Below are 23,734 nucleotides of genomic sequence, written 5' to 3'. Positions count from 1 at the left end.
CCTAGTGCTTTAAATCCTAGGGCTTCTGGAAGCCGAATATTTCCCTCAAGTAGATTTGGATGGATACCCGCGCATTTTAACACTTTGTGCCGCATAGTTTCTGTCTCTTTTCCGCAGATCACACATACCCCATCATTTTGTGTATACTTCCCCACAAAGCTCTTAGTCCGCAAGCAACCTGTTCTAGCCTCAGAAAGCGAAGCACTGCCCTTGGAATCGTCGTAGAAATTTTCCTTTCTGGTGTCAAATTTCTCATCCCTATACATCTCTAACGACGTTTTACCTTGCATTTTCTCTCCATTTATTCGTTTCTATCTGCCTTGTCTCTTTTTTCGTTACCTTGGCTGTCTTAGATTCTCCACTGTTCTTCCTGTATTTCTAATAATTAGCCTTCTAGTCTTCCTTAGCCACTGCGTGTTCATGATTTCCATGTATAGGTACCTAAAAACTTAAGCTGTCCACCTGCGTTGATCTATTGCTCTCAACCTCGTCTCAACACATACTTTGAGGGCTGTGTTTTCACTGCGTTTTCTTCCGTGCTATAGCGTTGTCGCGTTTTGCTTTGGTGAAATTGTGATTTCCTGTATGTGTTCTTTTTTTTCTTTTGCTTGTTTGATATTTGTTCGCAGATGAAACTTGAAGACTGTAAGCAATTTTTACTTGTACAATCGATTTTTTAGCACATGCTGCTGTATGTCCGGATATATTGACTGTATTTATTGTTAAAGGGGCGCAGTCCTTGTCAAGCCTTAGTGGCTTTTTGTCTGTGTTCCCTTCGTGTCATTTCGATACTGCAAAATAAAATTATTTGATTTGATGATTTGATGATGTTGCTCTGCGCTTCTCGAACATTAAACGACGCCCAGCCCATATCTCTGTGCACTGCTTCGTTAGTTGCTTTTCCATGCGCTCCTAAGGCTAAACGGCCTACCGGTCTGTGGTTCACTTCAAGGCCTGATAGAACGTCTGATTTTAAGCAGAGTACAGCATTCGTCAATGTGAGAGCCGGAACCATTATTCCTTTCCACATTCCTCTCACTACTTCATATTTGTTATACCCCCACAGAGCTCTATGCTTTATTATCTGCGTTTCGCTTTCCCTTACCCTTTTAAGTTGCTCCTACGAGAAGAATCCCGTAGCGCCACCTTGCGGCGGCTATTGAAGTCCCGGAGATCGTAAGGATCTATCCCAACTGGTGACGTGTGAGCAGTAGAGAAAAGTTTTCGTTGCTGAGAAAGGTTTCACGCTATGAGAACGGGGCCCGGTAAAACTATCGCTTTCCACACTTAATGGTGAAGCTTAAAGCGTCCTCCAAATTTTGAAAAATGTGAGAAAAAACTCAATCTTTCTCCGATAAAGAAAATGTTAAGAAATGTTTATGCCTATGGTAACAAGCTTCGTTCTGAACAAACATTTACTACCGAGCTAGCTAACCTTACGTAACCGGAGGCGATCGACCCGGGGATTTTCGGAGGGGGGCCCCTTGCTTAAAATTCATGACATGCATGTGCTTTGTGATGCTTGTTTATTGCCTATTTCAAGCTTGCTACTGGTGGTGGCAGTGGCAGTAGAGGTACGCCCTTCACGGGCTTGGCAGAGGCACTTTTCCGACGGAGCGGCTGAGGGCCTCCCGGAAGGAGCTGTACAGGATGCCCTGCAGGATGCCAGACACCGACTGCTTGATGGCCTTGGCGAACTTCTTTTCTCGCTTGTCGTTCAGCTCGAGCTTCTTGTTGAAGGTCAAGCGGAACTCGATGCCAGTCACGGTGAGTGTCTTGAGGGTAGCAGCGCGGCCTTAAGAAGGAGCAGGGGCCAAAGAATAGAATAAATGGACGATACAAAGAAACAAAATGGTCTTGATGTGACTGCCTTCGTATCTCAGCAGAACTGGCGTTCATGGTCTCAAAGTGGAAGCATAAGAGAGACAAAAACTGGTAGATGTGCTTGGAAGACCTTTAACACATCCTATATCGTTCTTTAAGCATATGTGACAGCTGAAACTCGGCACCAAGCAGCATTCTTCCTGGCACGTCCCTCAGGTTTCACGCTGCCCGATTTCTGTCACCTGGTTAAATGTTTAATAGCTGGGGTGTGAAACAAGTAGTCACTCCTCACCTCACTCGTTTGTGTTACGCAGCTTCTTACCATCTATGTCTTATTTACAATCAGCAAACTGATTGGGGGGAGTGCATGAAACTGAGTGGGCGTGTTCCGACTCCTCTTCGCAGGCAGGCCATTCCCTTCAAGGGAGAGAGGCGGGACTCCATCCCTCGCCACCCTCTCTTTCTCCGCGAGTGGCACACCAACGGGCTTACAAATGTCATGTCTTTAAGAACTGTTTCGGGGTTACCAGAAAGGGGCGTCAGTTTTTTTTTTTTTTTTTTTACTGCCTAGCAAAACAAGGAACGACACTTCACTCCTGACTGTAATATCAAAATGCGGAGCCTTTAGCAGGTATACACAAACGAAGCTAGGAGTCATTAATGCGATAAAAGCGAAGGGGATATAACTTAATATTTGGCGAGATGTGAAATGAAATGTCATAATTATTGGCGAAATTGAAAAGCAGCGGACAAAACACGCGTTCTGTTGGCAGCGAAACGCACAGCTTCCGAGTTTAGCGCCTTGCGCTCCAGCGATTTAGAACCAGAGCTGCAAGTGCCCTGCGGTTCTTGTTCCTATATGTCAGTTCCTCGAGCCTAGTAAGCGCCGCTGTCCCTTTAACGCATCGAACGTAACTTCTTCCATGCCTTGTGTATGACAGCTTCTCATGAAATTGTGTAAATGTCCACATCAAATTCAGTGTGAACCGCTACTTCTGCAGCACAGTTGGCAGAGCACCGGAGGTCAAATGCAGCTGTTGAGAGTTAAAGGTCTACCAAAATACAAAACGTTACCTACATAACTCTACCACTCAAAACATGTCCTCTGCGGTTTTCTTGGCCTTTAATGGCTGTTGGTGTTCTGCATTTATCAACTTTTTTTTCCTGGTGCCGCTATTTGCATAAATTAGTTTACACCCTTCTACCGCTGTTTAATCGAACGTCCTGTGGCCTGATAGAGGCGGGAAAGTGCTAAACGTTCAAGTAATGTGCAGTCTTCAACATCAGTTTTCATCTCGGTAATAATTAATGGCTCACCAGGGGAACCGGTGGCCTCAACCAAAGCGTTGGTCTTCTCGACAACCAGGTCGATGCCGATCTTCTTCTTGCCTCCCAGCATGCTGAAACCCGAGTATTCTCCATCGTACGTGAGTCGCAGGTTGTCCAGAGACAAGTAGCAGCCCGCGGTGACGTTGCTTCCCTGCCAACCGGGCACGCCGCAGTCTCCGCGGCGGCGAACCACGTTGGACAGTCCGTACAGCGTGCCTGTCGAGAACTGGGCCTTGATGTCGCGGTTGGTCAGGCTGGTCGACTCCACTTTAACATTGAAACCCGGCAAGAACACCGGGTCCAGGTTGAGCGAGCGCGCGTTAACCGGCAGGTAATCGCGAAGCACGGCGTCTATGTAGTTGTTGGCGTCATGCTTGCTGCCGGCCAAGGCACCTGCGAGAAGCAGCGGTTAAGGACTTATGAGTGGCTCACAGGACTGACATCCGCACTTGTCACAGAGAGCGCGAACAGACCGTGGGGCTTATGCTGGCACAGGCTTAATATCCTATATTAGGCCGACACGTGATGTCGTCCATTATTTCTCCCGGTAAACGCCAAGCCGCATAAAATACATTTGGTTGACATTTTGCTAGTACGTAAACAGCATGTTCGTGGTTGTCATATGAAGGCAACGCAAAAAAAGTAAGCTCTTCGGATTTTTTATAATGAAGAATTCAAAGTGGCGGAAAAAAATTTTAAATAAAAAATACTACTAGTCCTTAAAATACGTTTTTTTATTGCCGTACTTCACAGGTGGATATGTAGAATATATAACTCATACATCATGTCAATAACTGAAAGAGTCGGCCACTGCGTTATAAAAATAACAAGAATGCGGAAGAAGATGGTGATCGAAGGCGAGCGCTAGGATTCATCTCATTCTGCGCTTGTACTGGCTTAATGTCGCAAATAATTTCCCTTCTGAAGCTGAACGTGTGCTCACCTTAGAAAGGTGAAAACGTTAAAGACGGGAAAAGCAAGCATAAGTGCCATAAACGACAAGGAGGCGTAAAAGGTTGCAAATTTAGAAAGGGTGATAATGTCGAAAGAAATCGTATAGTGTTTTGCCAAGAACATGATACTGCAGAGCTAAACAACGTCTGGTGAACAAAAAAGAAAAAAAAAACGCCACAGTGTCAGTGCCCAGGTTTGTGCTACTGAGCACGAGGACATCGGTTCAATCTCGGCCGCGGCGGCTTTTTTTTTTTTTGTTGTTGTTGTTGTTTTGTTTTTGTTTTGTTTTTTGTTTTTTGCTTTTCTTATGGAGCGGAAGAATGAAAACGTCCGTATGTAAAATTTCGGCGAAGGTTATAAATACTAAAATTGTCTGAATCAATCGGTAGCCCTATCCTACGGCGCGTATCATAGGTCTACCTTCGGAACCTAGAACTCAGAATTTTGTAAATTTCTGAACAAAAAATTTCGTCCGCCTTCAAAATCTTTTTGCAAATTGACGGATGACACAGAAGGTGCCCTGCGTGCTTCCTAGTGTATTACACAGATTTAGGTGTGCAATATCCTGTAGGGAACGCTAACTCACGTAATTAAACCTATACCTTTTCAGGGTTCGACGCTAGCCCCTCGCCTAGTACACCCTGGGGCCTCGCCGGCCCCATCACTCGAATGGAGTTTCTCGGAGAATGGAAAGATCGCTGCTAGTCAGCGAGTTTTTTTAGGCATTATTATGCGGGAAATAAGTGCGCTCTCGGTCGATTCGTGATGGCGCCCGGATACTTCAGAGTCGTGTGGGAACAGAGTCGGCTGATGTGCCTTTACAGGCTCGCAAACGAAATAAACGACAATGGGGCGCCATGAGTCGCAAGCGCGAACAAGTTCGCTACCTCAGTCAGCTTTCACGTATCACCACAACATAACTCCAGCTGCGAGTGCCTACATTGGACGGCAAAGCTACGCGAGAATTCACCAGCTTCAGCTACAAATTTGCCACTGCCTGGTGGTACCATCCCGTTTCCTCGTGTCATATGTTTAGAATAAACTGCGTACGCAACATCCGTTGCTGTGCCCCAGTTTGAAATTGCCGCCACTAAATGCACCTCGAAACAAAGAGCAGACATGTCATCGTTCATAAATTCCAAGTGTAAACTAACCCCAACTAGAGAAAAGTAAAAATAAAAAGAATTTCCGGCAGTTTATAATCAGGCGAATGGTAAAAACGCATTATGCGCTAGAAGGGCTGCTGATACGAATATTGGTGATGTTATCGCCTCATTATGGTCAGTCTCCCAAGCTGCGCAGGCGATTCCGCCACCTTAAATAGAAAGCCTTAAAATTCCGGCGCCGAGCAGCATAGACGATGTCCTGCGCTAAACGAGCACTCAAAGATAGAACGCGTAAGTGCGCCTTAATATACGTCGAGGGAAGCACAGCGTCAGCGAGTGCTATACGTCTCAGCAAGACCCCTGAAAAGGGAGCTAAGGAGGCGAATCGTGAGTGCTTGCGCACCCGCCCTCTTGTAGGCGAACGTCAGGCAGGAAATAATCCCCTCAATACTCGCTTCGTTAGCCCGCTTCGGGTGGGCCGCGACAGGGGATTTCAGCGCAGCACTCGAACCGCTGGCGGCTGTGAGGCTCGTACAATGCTCACGCGCAACTTTTGCTCTTTCTTTCAGAGTACTTTCAGAGTGATCTGCAAGCATTGCCTAATTACTTTACCAGAAGATTAAAGTTGGTTAGGCCATGTTCTGAGTTTTTCCGGAAGATTGGCATGTATTTTTAGGAAGAAACGTGCATTTGAAAGTCGCGCCTCCCTCGCACCATCTTCCACGTCCATTTACTCCCACATATAGGGTGGGTATCTAAACTAAGCGCTTGGGCAATCTACGATCCGCGATCCGCTACCGTGGTTTAGAGCTCAGGCACGCCCCACGCTCGCCCGCTTTGGCTTAGCGAATGCGGAGGTTAAACGTACGCCCTTTGATCACGGTAACGGATCGCGGTTTACAATAGGCTGGAACGTTTTACTCAGTACGTTTATCCGCTATTTGAAGTTATGTTAACGTTTTACTATGTGTATTACCTCTTCATAAGAAATGCAGCCTCTGCAATCGGAATCTAACTCTGCGTGGCAGCATAAGTGAGAAAATAATAATACATAATGACACCATTCCTTTCAGCTGATGACGCGTTTAATGCTATGACAGAATATATCTGGATTTTATGGTGCTGCTATGTTATGGACAAAAATTTACGTCAGAAGAAACTTACCGACCACGAGCAGACTTAAAGTGATGATAAAGTGAGAGACCATTTTCTTTTGGGAGCCTGCAAAAATAAAATCAAAGGTGAGCTTTTTCACATGCCAAAATATTTCAAAATGCTTAGACGTAGCATAGCTTTTGTTAATAATCCGTGGAACCAAAATCTATTTTCAGGCACATTAAGGCTTAAATAAGTAGCCACTCGGAAACCACGCCCTGTTTTACAATGTCAGCAGTTGTCGTACAAGCTGTCGGGCCTTCCTGGCTTAACGCCAACAGCTCCACGCCACCTGACGACAACTTCCTTGTCAACTTTGTCCTTATTGGGGTAATAGATTGGCCAAGAAGCTAAATCTAGTGAATAATTTTCTTTGCCGTTATCTTCCATGAAGCAAGCAAGGAATTGGCGAAGTGGCAAAAGTTTGGGGTGAATGCCTCCTTCCAAGGAACTTGAAAGAAAACAGGATACAATGAGAGCTGCCTGGATGTATGCGAAAACCGACGAGCACTCCTCACTAAATTTCCCTTGTTCATTAAGACGGAGAAGGGATGTCAGCCAACTGCCCCTCTTGCGAAGGAGAGGGGTAACGATACCGATTTTATATTTTTTTGAACGGCCCATCCCTGTCCAGATTCCCTGATGAGGACCCTGTTCCCCGTTACCTCTTTTTCAGATGGGCAGTAACGGGTAATTGCACTGCCTGCCCATCCGCCACTGTCTCTGAAGAGGATGAGGGTCGTGGAACCACTGATCGCTTGAACAGCGGGTCATCCCACGGTTAGTGGGGAGCAGGCCGTGATTATTAATAACGACGCGGCGTCATTATGTTATTCTATGGCAAAATGTCGTGACGTCACTTCCTCCTCGCGTGACCGCAGCGCCACCAACAGAACTTCGCTCTTCGCCGCGGACAAGTCACTGTGTCCCAGGCAGCACAGAATCTCTAAAAAGTCGTACTTATAGATTAAGCGTTTTCAATTAATTTAATCAAGACGGCTTCTTTTAGAGGTCAAGTTTTTTTCCCGCAAACTTTGTCCTGGAAACGCATTTTAAACAACTGCCTTTAGCAGCTGTTCTTCTAGCCTTCTTGCAATCATCCAACAGCGTGGAAACGTCGAGAAAGATTGGGGCGGTCATGATCGAGAGTAGTTAGTTGTGACTCCTAAGGCCAACGTGGTCACAGCAGCAACGCAGTTTGCCGTCCCCAGGAGCACCGACAAGGGTATAGTACGAAGTTCGGGGTGTGTTCATATTTCTAATTGTTTTGTGTGAAGTGTCCGCCATGCTGGGAGACATACATGTGCGGATATATTTGCGACGTGGGTTCTGAAGGTGAGGTTTAGTTTGTCCCCCGAGACAAGCGCTCTCTCTGTTGTATCTGTGTGCGCAGTTCTGATTCGCACTGCCACGCATGCAAGTGTTGTACAGGTGATATCACAGTTAATTGCCTTTCGCTAGAAGTATTCGACTAATAAACTGTGCATCAAATATATTGTTCGTCATCCAGCATGTGCTTTGGTTCATCTGCATGATTCTGCTAGATAAGTTCCTAGGGTGGCAACTTGTGCGACATATAGGCATCCTTGGTCGGGAGGGCTAACAACGCCAGAGGTGCTTTTTCCGCATAAATTTTGCAAAACTCCGGCTTTAAAATTCACGATATCTTTCGTAATCCAATAAAATGTGTGGTTTAGTGAGTTGGGTCGGGAATACAGATGAAAGCTTAGCGCCGCATAAAAGACTGTTCCTCTGTTTCTCTTGACAGCTGCGAGTAGCACCCGCCCTGTCTGTTCACCATCGTTGCCTTCGCTTCTCTAAGCTGCATACATAATACTTAGAAAGCGTGCATACTCCCTTAATGCTCTAGCTATAGCTGTGCGCGAACAAATCACCTCGCGGGTTATGCGAGCACTATCGTGCAGCGACGCAGTGCCAATGCATGGTGGCATAGCGAATTAGATGAAGGCGGGTTGGTCACTGTCTCGGATTATTCGTGAGTGTTCTGATGCTAACAAAGCACTGAAAACCATCCCCAATGACATAGCTGTCAGCTCACAGCGGCTCTTAAGCTGAGCATTTATAGTCGCGCTTCTAATTGTGCTGTTTTGCGTGCAACAGTTCCCGTTGCTTGCTCAAGTAGCCGAGTGTTGCGTGCGCAGATGGCAGCCCCGACTCAATTTTATTGTGCTATGCATTCCTAGCTTGATGGAGGTTTTTTTTTTTTTGCAGAACAGCAATATTTTTACCGGATCTTAGACTTTAACTTGAAAATAAGCAAAGCTGCAATGTTTTGAACTAGTGCTACGCGCTTCTTAAATGGTACTCTTTATTCAATGTTTTATTGTTTCGTTTGCACTTCATTCCTGCTTTCAAATAGGCAAGGTAAACGTTTACTACGTATTTACTACAATGTTTATGGCGAGTTTGAGGAAAATCTTTCCAGCGAATTGTTCTTTTCGAATAGCATTTTGTGTGCGTGATTGTGCGCGTTCAGCTATCCACGTCACTTCATCTTAAATAAAGTGCTTGCTTATGACAAATGTGTTTTATTGGGACTGCAAGCAGCAAGCTGGCTGCATTCATACCCAGCATCTCCCACTTCACCTGAGCTTTTATGGGGAAGGAATGAGAGGGGAGAGGAAGGGCCACGACAGCTGTATTTTAGGCATCCAGAATGCAGCACTACAAATACTGAGGAAATGATTTTTAGCTTCTTTTACGAGCCCGTTTCTGAACCGCATTTTTATTGCGTCTTCCAGGCTCTATCCTTTAAAAATGTGGATTTAAAGGTCACATGAGCTGTTTATACGGCTCCTTCAGTACGCCACGTTTATATCTTCTTTCCGGAAATGTTTTAAACAGGGTAAATAAATTGTATACAAACGGTAATACCAGCCGGACATGGGACGCGATTTAAAACCTCCCTAAAACCTCGCGAATGCTTTATCGGATTGTCGGGGAAGTTTATAAGTCGCTTCTTTCGTGTTGCAAAATCGTGAAAGCCGACGCCTTGAAACTGTTTCGTACTGTATAGCTGGGGTGTAAAGGCTACGCCCACCCATTCGGCTTACCTGGCGTAGGCCGTTTCCGTGTGCAAATAGGAAATGGCCCTTTTTTGGAAGCGCAACCGCCTCGCGTATGCAACGCCCCTTCATCCAAAAACGCAAACTGCGGGAGGAAAACAATCTCCACAGATTGAAACAACCCACCACTATAATTCAAGCATGGGACAGGTGCCGTGTCATCCATAGAAATCTATGTGAACGTTCTCGATGTTTTGTAGAGACCCGTTGCATTGCGTTGCGTTGACTTCTGTTGACCTATGAAGTCTATGCGTAGCCGTATAGTGGGGGCGTGAGTTGCGTATTCCAGCCTCCCAACGAAAAATTGTTTTCGAGACCACCACGTTCCCCTGCGGTGTTTCGTTGCGGATTCTTTGGAGTTCTTAGAGTAGCCCCCGGCACTCTAGTCCGCCGATATACCGGCTTCTAGCGTGCCGGGGGCTACATTAAGTATATTTAGGCCGGCAAGCGTGCACTATGTTTAACAGACCCGCTTCTAAACCCGCACACCTATGAGGTCGCGGACAGGAAAACAATAACGCGTTGTATTTATGCCTCTCGTAGAAAAATTGGAACTCATATTACACCTCCCCTCCCCCAATCCTGTGTTGAAAAACAGAATATAAAAAGGTGTTGGTGCATAATCGGGCAAATACGGTAACCATTGTATTAAAGAAACAGCCAATTACGGCATAAAATATTTCTCGACGCAGTGCCCTCTAATATTCCCTATTTTGCGAGGATCAAATGAATACCTACTTTTGTGCGTTTTTATTTCAAGACACATGGCACAAGTTGTAAAGAATTACCCCGGGAGATAATGGTCGCAATCGCAATGTTATGCGACTGTTGTAAAAATAGGTAAACAACGATTAACGTCTACCCCATTACACTATTATACAAGTCTACGTTTTCCAATTGTATCATGCTGTCTCAAGTTCATTGCAAATAACAGCTGACGCTTTTTACCCGAATATTCCGAAAAATGTTTTCTCCCACTTCGTTGCCATTTTACTGTGCGAAGTACATCCCAAAAACATTGCATGACAGCCTTCGTCGACTGCACATCCCCGATTATTAACCGTGTCTTTGGTCCCTTGATACGGAACTTCGGTTTCCACAGCGCAGTGAATAAATCCACACTTTTAACCAAATGAAAATTACCACAGCATGACCACAGATTTCGTCAATGATCTCGTACGGGTTTCACTTTTTTCGCCTATGAAGACAGGTAAGCTGCAAGTACCGAAGTCTCCCTTGTTGACTCTAAAATTGATATTCGCGCTAATAAAAGTGATGCCTACTCACCTTCTCGCTTTTTAGCCCAAACGCTGTACGAAGTGCTGTTTGAGCCTGTTTTATACGTACCTTTATCGGCTGAAAAGGGGGCAGGTGTCTGAATTGGCAGTGTGAGGTGCACAACCCGCAACTCTGATAGTGAGGGAAGCACGGACAGTTACTTATCTCAGTAAGCTGGCTGTTTTTTACGGGCCAGTCCCACGGACTCTTTTTCTTTCCTCTTCGCCTTTTTAATTCATATGCCCCAGATCGTTTGATAAGCTGAAACAAAGACCGGACGAAATGTTATTCGATTAACGTCGATGGTATACTGTCAGAAAGAGTAGTGCATTGTTCAAGTGTTGGGAAACTTCTGGCCGTGGCGGCCGGCGGGATAAGAAGAGATAGGAGTCGACGGAGCAGTGCACGTGTGCTTTCCATTAGCCCCTTACCAAGATAATTTTACATAGACTGAGTCATCTTGTGACCGCTCAGTAACGAGACGATTGCGGACTCCGTAGCCACGAGACAGAACAGCCGTAGGACCGCACTGAAAGAGCAACAGAATTTTTGCTGAAAGAAATGTGATTTCATAGAAGCAAGCATGCGCGCTGACATTTCTGTTATCTCTTCGTCTGGCAGGCTGAAAGTAGCTGAGGAAGCAACAGGATACGTGTCTTTGTGCAGTGCATTGCAACCAAAATGCGTCTCTTAGAATACCGGTATGATACAATTACTTATGGGGTACAAGCTTAGGTCAGCCTGGGGAATGTTATACAGTAGCCGACCGATTTTTCGGACCTAGAGGGGAGCGAAAAATAGTCCGAATAAAAGAGACGTCCCAAAAAAAATCACGCCATATCCACGGAATGAATGATGATAAGTGGGGCGAAGCTCGAGAGGGGGAGATCATCGGTAACCGTAACTCTCCCGTGAAAGTTCGCCCATTACATCATTAAGAAAGACGTAAGACTGTGTGCGTACATTGTACAACTCAACTTTTATATTCGGAGTCAATGCTCCCAGGCCCAGACCTGGTGAAAGACCCCGCGCCATCGAGGACTACCCCGCACCTCACCACAATTTGTCACGTAGGATGGGACACAACGGTAAAGAAAGAACTTTTATTTAGGGCGACTTGTGCCCGAACAAGACGAGAGGAAACGAGCAAAGGTCCTTGCGTCTCGTTCGATCTCCGAGAACGACTGCCTGCGTTCGTGGCGTGATCTCTTGCGTGATCTCCCCCTCGCAGTGCACGTGCGCTCGCGCCTCCGTTGGCGAACACAGACAAGCTCGCGCTCCCGGTGCCGAGTTTGCGCTGCCGGTTGCAGCCGGTTCTTGCGCGTGCAACGCGGCCCACTTTGCGACATCTCCGAAAGCATGCGGCGGTCACGTACCACGATACACAAGGGATGGACAGACCCATGGCTTTAGGAGCTTCGCCCCTAAAACCCGAGAGTCATTGCTGCTATGGGACAACTGGCGGTTCCTCGGGAAAGTCCGAAATATCCAGCAAGTCGGAATTTTCGGAGTCCGGTCGGCTACTGTATAATAATGCTTCTTGCAAACTTGTAGTTCTCGGTACGGAGACATTCCTGCTGGAGTCTGCCATATAGATTTTTGTTAAAATGCGGCGGATAAATATCTAGTTGAAACTACAGCGAACTTAATACACCCCCCACCCCCTCCCACTTTGACTCCTTGATTTCGGGCGTAACAAAAACCCCGCGATTAAAAAGTAACCAGCCGTGCTTTTCTGAAGAAAGCAAGGTACTGAATGAAAACATTGACTGCTTTATCACTAAGCAGGCGACTAAGTTCCCTGACCGCAAGTTGTTCGCGATTATGAAGCACAATCCTCCATTAGACAGATGCGCAGTTGATTTTTCTAAAATCGATGGCTAAACTCGGTATGCCTCTTTGAACTAAAATAAATGCTCCTTCGCCGCTTGAATGCTTGTCTGTAGGGTAGGGTTCGCATTAAGAGGGAACACTTCATAGTTTGGGATTTAATATGCATGCTACAGTCCCAGACAAGCCCAATATCCAGTTTAAAACAACGTAACAAAGTGACGAACTCATAATTATTGGATTTATTGCTGCCGCCGGTAACAAGCGGTCGCTCCGTACTATAAACTGGCGTGCTGTTCCATGGGAGGCAAAATTACACAGAGGCAATCGCCTCGGTATTGCGCCCGGCCTGTTTTCTTGTAGCTATTTCGCAATGCCACCCTTATCTGCGTAACAAAACTAACGCCCATCGAACACACTTGTCATGTCGTATTTTCGTATTTGATACTGTGGAAACTTACCGGAGCATGCACTCATCGCCATATCAGCTAATTACGCGCACGAAAGGGACTGACGGGATCAGGCCCTTTAGGAATACCAGTTAAACGACTAGAATATCAACAAAAACAAAATAAAATGTGCCCTAATTAGATATTATACCAAGGAAATAGCGCCTAATTACACAAATTTGCAAATTACTTTTCGAGTCTCCCGAGGCCCAGGCACCACCGCCAGCTCTATTTGCCAAATAGGGATAGCAGGCTAACTCAGCCACCCACTAACTCAGTAACACGATGCAGCCGCACGTTCTCGCGGCCACATCTTAAGGCACACAAGCGCAAATGACTTCGGTCTTTTTTTTTTTCCAATGAGACCCACTTAAAGGTTAGTTGAAATGCCCCGCTCTGCATCGTTAAATATCTACATGCCTCCGTATTACAAACTTCACTCAGGTATAACTATTGCAAAAAACGAGAACGCCCGTGTGTCGAGATTTCGGCGCACGCACCGCAGCTAGTCAAAAATAATCCGGAGCCCTCCACTACGGCACGCCTCATATCCCACGTGCAGCTTCGGCGAGTAGAACCACCAAAATTTCGATGTTTGGAGCAAACGTTTTGCCTTCCTAGACTTTTCGATGGCTTCGCGTGTTTCACAAACCAAACTTATGCTGAAAGGACGCCTTTTCGGGACCTTACCGGCTCGAAAAACTATCTCTAATTAAGGCAGCATGCGACCTCCCTTGACTACTCCTTTTTCCGACCGGCATTACGGACTATTATTCTTTCTTTCATCATCATCATCACCAGCCTATCTACGCCCACTGCAGGGCAAAGGCCTCTTCCATTAATCTCCAATTATCCCCTCCTGTGCTAACTGCGACCAATTTATCCCCGAAAACTTCTTGATCTCATCTGCCCATCTAACTTTCTGCCGCCCCCTGCCACGCTTGCCTTCTCTAGGGATCCACTCTGCTACCCTTAATGACCAGCGGTTATTTGCCTTCGCATTACGTGCCCTGCCCACGTGCATTTCTTCTTCTTAATTTCTACTAATATGTCGTCCCTTAATGTTACACCTATCATCTTCCGTTCAATAGCGCGCTGAGCCGTCCTCAATTGAAGTTTAACCCTCTTAGTGAGCCTCCAAGTTTCTGCCCCGTAGGTTAGTACCGGTAAGATGCAGCTTTCATACACTTTCTTCTTCAGGGACAATGGTAGGCTGCCATTCATTATATCAGAATGCCTGCCGAATGCACTTTTTATCCTTCTAATTATCTCTGCCTCATGGTTGGGATCCGGGGTCACAACTTGGCCTGAGTAGATATATTCGCTTACCACTTCCACAGCCTCGCCACCTATCTCAAACCGCTGTGCTGTGCCGAGGTTATTGATCATTACTTTAGTTTTCTGCATATTAATTTTCAGGCCCACGGTTCTACTTTGTTTGTTCAGTGCGGTAAGCATGCTTTGCAATTCGTCCCCCGAGTTATTAGCAAGGCAACGTCACCAGCAATCCGAGGTTACTGAGGTATTCTCCATTGATCCTTACGCCCACCTGTTCCCAATCCAATGTTCTGAATACTTCTTGTGAACATGCTGTGAATAAAATTATACAGATTGTGTCTGCTTGTCTAACGCCCTTCCTTATAGGTATTTTACTGTTTTCCTTATGGAGGATGATGGTAGCTGTAAACCCATTGTAAATATCCTCTAGTATTCTTACATAATGCTCGTCTACACCCTGGTTCCGTAATGCCTGAATGACTGCCGTCGGGGCACGATGTCGGGGGAGTAAAAGTCAGGAGCACGATGGTTAGACAGGATAGTGGTAAACTTTCCCAGGAAACGAAAGATCTAATTAAGAAACGGCAAACCGTGACAATCTCCACACAAGCTGACAGAACAAAACTAGCGGAGCTTTCGAGGTTAATCAACAAGCGTAAGACAGCTGACATATGGAAGTATAATATGGAGAGGATTGAATAAGCTGTAAAGAACGGAGGTAGCCTGAAAGCAGTGAAGAGGCGTCTAGGCGTGGAAAAAAAATCAGATGTATTAACTTAAAGACAAGCAAGGCAATGTCATCACAAATACGGATAAAATAGTCATAGTAGCCGAGGAGTTCTATAGAGCTCTGCACAGTAGCCGGGACATCCAGGATAATGCCGAACGAGAAAGTTGTTCAGAGGAGATAGACATCCCACCAGTAACGACAGAAGAAGTACGGAAGGCTTTGAAAGGAATGAAAGGGGGAAAAGCACGTGTTGAAGATTAGATAACAGCAGACCTCCTGAAGGATGGCGGGCAAATTGTACTAGTAAAACTGGCAAACCTGTACACGCAATGCCTAATGACCGTGAGGGTACCGGAATCTTGGAAGAACGCAAACATCATCCTAATCGATAAGAAAGTTGACATGAAGGACTTGAAAAATTACAGGCCGATCGGCTTACTGTCAGTCGTCTACAAGGTGCTTACCAAGGTAATCGCTAACAGAATTTTTGCCGCCATAGATTTCATCCAACCTAAAGAACAAGCAGGGTTTCATAAAGGCTGTTCAACAATAGAGCATATTCACATGATCAATCAAGTGATAGAGGAGTGCGCGGAGTATACTGAACCTCTATATATAGCATTCATAAATTATGAATGCTATATATCGGGTTGAAACCTCAACAGTCATTCTTTCTTTATTACGTGACAAATAGAGGTTGACGACAGGTATGAGCACCGGTTACTCTTTCTCACGTAAGGTGTGTTTCTTATGAAGTCATTTCAAAGTTCACTGGGTTATCATGTCTTAGACAGGATAACAAACTACACCAATGGGCACACAAGACACTGGGCACAACAGTTTGTCCCGTAAAGCAAGTGAATATAAGTGCGGACGGTATCTGTAAGTAACGGCACAGACTAGAAACAACAACGGAACATAAATCCATGCAAAGTACACACGAGATAAGACACAATATACAATACACATTGACTAAGTAAAGAGGTTCCCATTGACAAACACAATTAAAAGGAAAGGAAACTAATAATGTTTGTAAGGAGAGCACAAAGGCAAAGCTATTGATTGATTGTAGAGTTTACCGCGTCGTAGCTTCACCTGGGTTATGTGGAGCGCCGTAGTAGAGGGCTTCGGATTAATTTCGACCATTTGGTGATCTTTAACGTTGGCCAAAATTTCGACACGCAGGCGTTTTCGCTTTTTGCCTCCATCAGAAAAGCCGCCACCGCGACCGGGATGTAGCCCGCGTCCTTGGGCTCAGCGGTAGAACGCCTCAGCCACTGAGCCGCCGCGGCGGGTGATACTGCGGGATAACTACGAAGATAGTGTAGCTACAGTGAACCAAAATATTGCAATAGTGGCAAAAGCGGTCCAGGCAAGTTGAAGCCAAAAATCCGGAAATCCACTAGGAACGCTGTTGTGGAATACTGGAGGGAGCGTAGCGTAGTGGAAAGAGGGTCCGCCTTCCAATCGGCATTCTTGGGTTCGAGTCTCGGTGTTGGAGAATTTTTGTTTGTATATGCATAGAGCGCACGAACAATTTTTTAAAGCACACTTGAGGTTAGTATAATATGTATTGTTTGATAGCGAAGCTGTATTACGTGAGGATTTCATACATTTTTCGATGCCCTTCGTCGCGGGCACTAGACGTCGCGACGGATCCTCCGCCACTCCCTCCTCCTTCCTATTCCCGGAGACAAAAATTTTGTTCTCTCTCTCTCTCTCTCTCTCTCTCTCTCTCTCTCTCTCTCTCTCTCTCTCTCTCTCTCTCTCTCTCTCTCTCTCTCTCTCTCTCTCTCTCTCTCTCTCTCTCTCTCTCTATGCCCTCGCATCAATACGCCTTACGGCAAAGCCAGCTTTATCCGCGTCTCTTTTAACCGCGAGGTGTTCGTGGTGTGCATTTATTTTATTTTATTTTTTTGCGTGCGTGCGTGCTTCTAGATGCTCTAGAAACTCCGAATGCGTTTGAAGCCCCCCTCAAAAACCTCAACGCATCATCGCGAAGCGTTAACGTTTCGCGCTTCAAACGCATTCTCAACATTATAAACACATTTGGAATTCTAAAAGTGCGCTTTAACCCGGCAATAGCTTAAGGAAACAAGCAGCGGTGTAACGCGTAGGAGACTGATCGAATGCATTTGTAAGCGTAAGGCGGAAGGAGATCGCGAAGCCAATTTTGAGAACTCGGGATGGCAGCAAGGTTTCCTATATCAAAATTATCAAGAACAGGACAAGAAATAGTGAACAAAGATAAAACACATAACTAAAAAGGAAATTAATTAGAAAGTAAACAAAAAGATCGCTATGCATTCGGTGTGCTCTTCAAGTCATCTAATCGCTTTACCTTTTTTTTAACGATTCTTTGATTGGCGCTGTTTGAGCGCAGATGTCGTTGCGCCGCTAACATGAACGTTTTCTACGATGACGGATCAAAATGCGGTGAAAATAGGAGTCTAAGCCCTCTTTTGTTGCATCGCTTTCAACAGAAAAATAAGTCTCAGTCGGCATTAGGATGGGCGCTCCAATATTTCATCCACCCCAGAGGAAACCAAAACTTTAGGAAAATATAGGGCGACCCCTGCTGCATTCTTCCTTCATACGGCAGAGCCCATCATGCTTTGTGTAGATCTGTCCTTGAAAAAATTCTGCAGAAATTCTGAGAATATTCTACTAATGCGTAGCATTCTTATGTCGCTTGTCTTGAATGTAAGTTTTTACAGTCAAATTTTTTGGTTTTCCTAAATCCTGTCCGACCAATTATCTCCATTTACGCTATTGTAACGATTCGAAGAGGAACATTCGTGATATCTGCATTATTGTGGAAATGCAGGGCGTTATACGGATTACCATTTCCGTAATTGCTTAATAATTTTTTTTAGTTTTTCAAAATTTCGTTCCACCCATTATCTCCATCTACGCTGTTATAACGACTACATTCGGAACTTTCCGCAAATCAGCATTAGGGCTTTGCACGGATAACCGTTTTCCACAATTTTTCTTTATATTATTCTTATTTTATTAGTGTTTCAAAATTTCTTTGTGCCAATTATCTAATTTACGCTAATATGAAGATTATAGGTGGAACTTCCGCAAAATCTGCATTATTGTTTAAATGCAGGTCTTTTTATAATGCTCCATCTTTATAACGCTATAAATTTACATCATTGACAAAAAGAAAAAAGAAAAAGCATAAAATGTGCCAACGTCTTTCGCTACTCATACCAATATCTGTCTGTAAAGAACTGACACTCTACACATGTGGAATAAGAATGCTACGCCTTATTAGACAATTCTGTAAATTTCCGCAGATTTTTTTCTGTCGTTAATCATTATAAGCATTCAATAAGTCGGTTATCGGCACAGATCATTTGCTTTAATTCATGTTCATGTGTTTTTTTAAAAAGAAAAAAACACGGGTATACGGCAGGATTCGAACCCAGGGATAACGAGTGGGAGGCGGTGACTGCATCCACTAAAAAAACACACTATTTCCCCTCTAGTATTCTACGGCCTTGCGAATTTCCGGTTTTTTGGCTTTCGTGCCTCCCATTAAAAATGCCCTTGCTTTTGCCACTGTTGCAATATTCCAGTTCACTGTAGTGTAGCTATATATCGTTCGTCACGCGCAAGAAATTGATAAGATTGAAAAGGATCAAGCGTTTTCTGCACGCAAAAACGATCCGCCCGCGCGTACTCCAGCCTTCCGGACACGGTCGTGTGCATGCCTGTGTATACCCAGCCCGGAAGGAAGGTAATGTGACAAGCGGTGGCACGAATCGACGAGGGCAGATGCAGCTATAGATTGACACCGTTTGCCGTAATGAAACTCATGGAGAAAACAAAGCGACGCATGCGAGAACGGGGAGGGTAGTGTGGGGAAAAATTGACAAAAGGATCGTCATCCGCGTTTGAAAGTGGCGATCGTGTATCAGCCGCAAGTTCTGCCCGGACCAGCAACGGGCAGAGCTGGTACATCTGAGGGATACTAAAGCACCGTCACAGGGGCGTCCTTTCCAAATGGTGCAAGGGTCGAGTCCCGCCCACCACAGAGTTTCTTACAATATACACTAGAGAGGCATCTGACGCTAGCTTCTATGCGGCTCACACCAAGGCCGTCTGCATCGTCCCCGGCCGCCATTATACCGTGCTACAGTACACTGTAACCGTGCGCTCGCCTTAGTTTCATTGAAACATTTTAGTGGCTGTAAATTTAGATACAGCGCCACAAAAACGCGAAGAGTGTGTAATTATATAATTATGAAATAAAATACACAGTTTAAAAGCTAAAGAAATAAAACATTAAGCTTGTTCTTTTAACTGAGAGTGTCAGAACAGTCATGGCTAATGCAGAACAAGCTGGTAATTAACAACTTCAGACCCCCAGAGTTCACTGTGAGCATTAAGGTCGCCCACTAATAAGAAGGGTTCCGGGAGCTCATCTATCAGGGACTCGAATTCTGAGCTCGATAGACGGTAATCCGGGGGAATGTATAGAGAGCAAAATGTTATTAACCTATTAAAGAGGAGCGCTTCGCACACGTTTGTTTTCCTCGGCACGAATTGATGCCGTGCCCATACCTCTTACAGATGAAACAACGTCGCGGGTTTGGTATGTATTCTCTGGTCTTACAGTGCAGGATGCCTGCGTTTACATACTCTGACAAAGTGCAGCGATCAAAGGTCAATATTATGTGCTTCGTCTTAATTTCGTTTCCGTCCCGTCTAATGGCGATGCGTCGCACAGCGGTTACCCCCTGCTCGCGCAAACCTTCAAGCAGGTCTGAGTCTGTTTCGTTCATCAATTCTGATTCGGAGGTAACACCTTGGCAGCTATTAATGGTACGGTGGGGAGTTACTGTGATTTCAAGGTCGGCTAGCTTGGTTTGCTTCAAAAGGATGTTGGACTGCTCTCTACTCTTGACTTCGATCAGCAGGTCCCCAGAAATGAGCTTTTCGCTTCATAGTTTTTTCCTATCAAACTTTCAATGAACTTTGCAAGTAAAAACACGTATTTGCTGGTAACTGGGGTTGTCTTATCAGCTGACTGCATCATTAGGAAGCGTGGGAAGTTGTCAGGGTTATTGAAGACGAGGTTAGAAATTGGTTTGAAAAGTTCTTCGGCGCGGCCTCGTTTCGGGGGCCGATCAGTTCTTTGGGGTGGAATGGAGAAGGAAGCCATAAAATATGGAATGAATTCGGTGGCAAGGCCAGTCACTGACCACGGAGCCCACCATGGGAACGTGGCTTTGCAGCCCACGCTAACTGTACGTTGCCACTATACCCCTATGCTCGGAATCTAGGGTGAAGCCTTCGCCCATGGTTAACCGTCGCTGCCTGGAGAAAAAATGGAGAAATGAGGAAGAGAGAAGATGACAGTACAGGGTTAGGAAAGAGAATAGGAAAGGAAAATAATGGAGAAGAGGACAGGAAAAGGCGACTGGCTGATTTCCCCCAGGTCGGGTCAGACTGGAGGCACCGTCTACGGGAAGCGGGGGCCAAAGTGGCGTGTTGCCTCTGCCAAGGGGCCATAAAGGTCCAGAGCAACCCTGGCTTTGGCTCAGCCACCAGGTAGCCCTTATCCACGGATACGGCAAAGCCACACACAGCCTAGGGCGTGGGTGGGTCCAACCGACACGGGCTCGGGGTCCGCGGTATCGCCACTACCGTCACCTTGAATATACAAGGTGCCCCTGCGGGGAGCCCTAGAGCTGTGTTCTGCAGCAGGTTGTCTCAACACGGCGAGGTATACGGTCATCTTTGCTATACTGTACCTGGCCCAATGCTCAACGCTGCAATATCAGTGTTATTCCCTGCGATGGTCTTATTTTACAGCGCAGCTGTTATTGGCTAAATCTCTTTTCTTTTCTTTTTTTTCTTTTTTGCTTCAGTAGAACGAAAAAAGCCACTCGTTTCCTCAGCTCCGGGGTTGGTGTTCTCGGCACTTGCCATGGCTAACTGCGCGTTTTCTCCTCTCGCGCTATATACATACCTTATTTCAGCCTCCTGTTCGCCTCCGGCGCTTCGTATTTTGATACCAGAAGGTGTATACTGGCCCCTTAAAAATGTCTTTTTAGCAATGCACTTGCGTTAGAAATGAGGCCGACTTTAAGAAGATCGATGTAAACTTGTTCTTTGTGTGCTGGATTTCGCTAATTGTCGGTTGCCCAGTGAAGCCTCCTCACAACCCCCCTGAACGCTTCTCCGGCGCGACGCAGCAGTTCCAGCGGGAGTCTGTGGCCATTTAATTCGGCGAGGTTGTGAAGTGTGTGATCTTATGTGGTTTTCTGGGGACTTCAGTCCCGTTACCACGGTAACCCACAAACAGTTCCGCTGGTCATCCACCTTCACAGAGTGGAATGGGACTGAATATTTTACCCCGTTAAGAAGGTTGGATTGGCACGGTCCTAATGATCCCGTGGCAAACAACGGTAGCCAACAACCGACAGGCAGAGAAGGAAGCATGTATGCTGCGAATGATCACTGGAGCCTCGTATGTGCACCTGCTTGGTATTCGCTTTCACAGGAAGTGGTTTCCGCTATGGCTTATACGTTCGTAAAGTGTGTGGTGGATGCATATGCAAGAAGATCAAGGTTTAAACAAAGTCAACACGGAATAATGAAGACGACAACGCTGAGACGGCTTTTGTGCCCTGAATTTCGATCATAGCCTTCATTAGCATAAAGGCCTGCCCTTTTTAAAACCCGCATGCGCATGCTACGATTAAGAGAGGATAATACATTGAAAGTTGGGGTCCCGAAGCTATTGAAAGCAGACCTGAGGGAAACTATGCCTGCGGGTTATCCGGTTAATAAGATAAGTGGAATAATGACAATGGGCGAATTGTTTACGAGGGCTCGTTTTATTTTCCTAATCTCTGAATGTAAAGAAAGAATTCCTGCCGATGGATCAGTTCATTGAACCGATCAAAATTATCTTTGCCACTTTCAGTAAAGTCGTATTCTGGTGCATACCTGATATGTTGCAGCTCTCAAAATACTCGTGCAGAATGTGCCATGCATGAGCTTTTTGTGCAGGTTGGGAGAAATGGACGGTGTTTTTAGATTTGCTTTTATTATAATTCATTCGTCCTTGTCGAGCAATTTCAAGTTTTAGCCGAAATAAAAACAACAGTACATGGTGTAAATGAGTTGTAACGACGCAGACACCTCACATGTGGGGAACACTGTTTTTATTACACTGAACCGTATCGGCTATACCATGTTGGCTATTTCGAAATACCTGCTGCATCGGGGATAAAATCTACTAATTCAGAAACATTAAGTGCCTTACTTTTGGCATCGACTCGAAGATTCGGGGGTGTTGAAAACGACAACTGTTGTGAACGAGGTGTCATGGCGTACGAGCCGTCTACGTAGACAGCTCTTTCCATTGACCGATGGGAGATATACATTGAGACAGCCGCAGCGAGGTTGGCTTCTACATCCCCCTTTCGCTGTTTGAAAGCGAGGTATACCACTTGCAAACTACTCGAAATAAGAAGTATCTCAAAGACGACTTATACTTCGCGCGACCATATAGCACATGGGGCATTCCAGCTTACATGGACATACGGTCACAATTCACGTGTTCTCATACGGTGTTTTCCAGCATCCCGCACCGCAACGTCACCGGAAGCTTGCTTGTGCTTTGCTTACAGTATTCCGTAAATAACATGTGAACGTGTTGCCCTAAAGCGTGCAACACCCTACGGAACTGCGGAACTTCGAAAAGCATTTTATGCGCTGAACATATCTTCTCGAACCCCGACCGGTTATTTTGGCGTCGATCTTTAAGCGTCGCTGATACAGCGAGTCTGTATAGACATAATCCCCCCCAGTTTTCATTCCGGTGAAGCCGCTTTACTCGCCACCGCCGACGCCTCTTTCGCTAGTTTTATACCACTCGCCACCACCGATGCCTCTTTCACAAGTTGCGCAATAGACTAATAACGGCGCTCGCGCCTCTATTGAAGCGGGAATCGAAGGAGCGACGGCGCGCAACGAAGCGCGAATTCGCGCGAAAACAACGGAAATGCGTTGCCTCAGAACGTGCAGCCGCCACCGTCGCCGCCTCAAGGTCCACTTCGTCGAGTAGCTGCGGATCCCTCCCGGATGAAGATCAACTTGCCCGCTTAGAACACCGACGTAAGCCAACAGCGATAATATATAAATTAACTATAGAAATACCCCACTATAGCAAAACCCACCCCAGCTACAGCCTCATTTGTGTTTACTTAACCAAGGGCTCGTGGAATGGCGTTTTGCGCGGTGTTGTTTCCTTCTACCTTGAAGGGCTCCCGGAGCGACGTTTTGCTAGGTGTCTTTCACGTCTAAGCACTTGCACATCACCGGTAGCTTTTTTTATACCTTCATTTGGGAGTTGTCGTGTGCACGCGCAGGCAAGCTTCAGGCGCTCACCGTTGACAAACTCGTTCTGCTGGGGGGAGATTTCTACGTGGAAGTCTCGCAGACCGATGCGACCTGACTGCGGTCCTCCGTGGTTGAGTTGGGTTGGGTTGGTGTGTTACACAGACAGCAAGATGCCTATGACGCGGGAGGGAAACTGGCAGCCCCATGTTGGTCTCCTATAGTATTCCAAGTTACGTTCAGCTGATCAGCTACGAAGCATGCTCAATCGCAAAATACAAACAAACAGGTTTTGTTTCGTGCACTCTTTGTACAGCGCCCAGCTTCACTGGTCATCCTTCTTCACGGAGT

The 23,734-nt window shown here is 45.9% G+C and overlaps 1 protein-coding gene across 3 annotated transcripts; it reads right to left on the bottom strand.

Annotated features, from left to right (window-relative positions):
* Positions 1-1,509: 1,509 nt before the first annotated feature.
* LOC144149120 (salivary anticoagulant protein P23-like) lies at positions 1,510-10,875 on the bottom strand. Of its 3 annotated transcripts, none has more exons than XM_077680668.1 (4): positions 10,742-10,875; positions 6,378-6,434; positions 3,142-3,546; positions 1,510-1,795 (listed from the first exon to the last, which is right to left on the bottom strand). In XM_077680668.1, the coding sequence occupies exons 2-4, from the start codon at positions 6,418-6,420 to the stop codon at positions 1,584-1,586; spliced, it is 660 nt and encodes a 219-aa protein (XP_077536794.1). In that variant the 5' UTR covers positions 6,421-6,434; positions 10,742-10,875; the 3' UTR covers positions 1,510-1,583. The 3 variants fall into 3 exon arrangements, with proteins under 3 accessions (XP_077536794.1, XP_077536799.1, XP_077536788.1); XM_077680673.1 differs by having other exon boundaries at positions 10,802-10,869; XM_077680662.1 differs by lacking the exon at positions 10,742-10,875 and adding an exon at positions 9,443-9,534.
* Positions 10,876-23,734: the final 12,859 nt, after the last annotated feature.

The sequence above is a fragment of the Haemaphysalis longicornis genome, unplaced genomic scaffold, assembly GCF_048455015.1.
Source record: "Haemaphysalis longicornis isolate Haplotype H1 unplaced genomic scaffold, Haemaphysalis longicornis Haplotype H1 scaffold_1, whole genome shotgun sequence".
Lineage (NCBI taxonomy): Eukaryota > Metazoa > Arthropoda > Arachnida > Ixodida > Ixodidae > Haemaphysalis > Haemaphysalis longicornis.
The sequence above is the reverse complement of the archived record's forward strand: the minus strand, read 5'-3'. Positions and strand labels throughout refer to the sequence as shown.

Bases quoted from the DNA above. Each gene is read 5' to 3' on its own strand.
- LOC144149120 (XM_077680668.1), bottom strand. From the start codon at position 6,420: ATGGTCTCTCACTTTATCATCACTTTAAGTCTGCTCGTGGTCG. The intron at 3,547-6,377 runs GTAAGTTTCTTC...TGCTTCTCGCAG, and splicing joins TTTAAGTCTGCTCGTGGTCG to GTGCCTTGGCCGGCAGCAAG. The intron at 1,796-3,141 runs GTGAGCCATTAA...CTCCTTCTTAAG, and splicing joins TGAGGCCACCGGTTCCCCTG to GCCGCGCTGCTACCCTCAAG.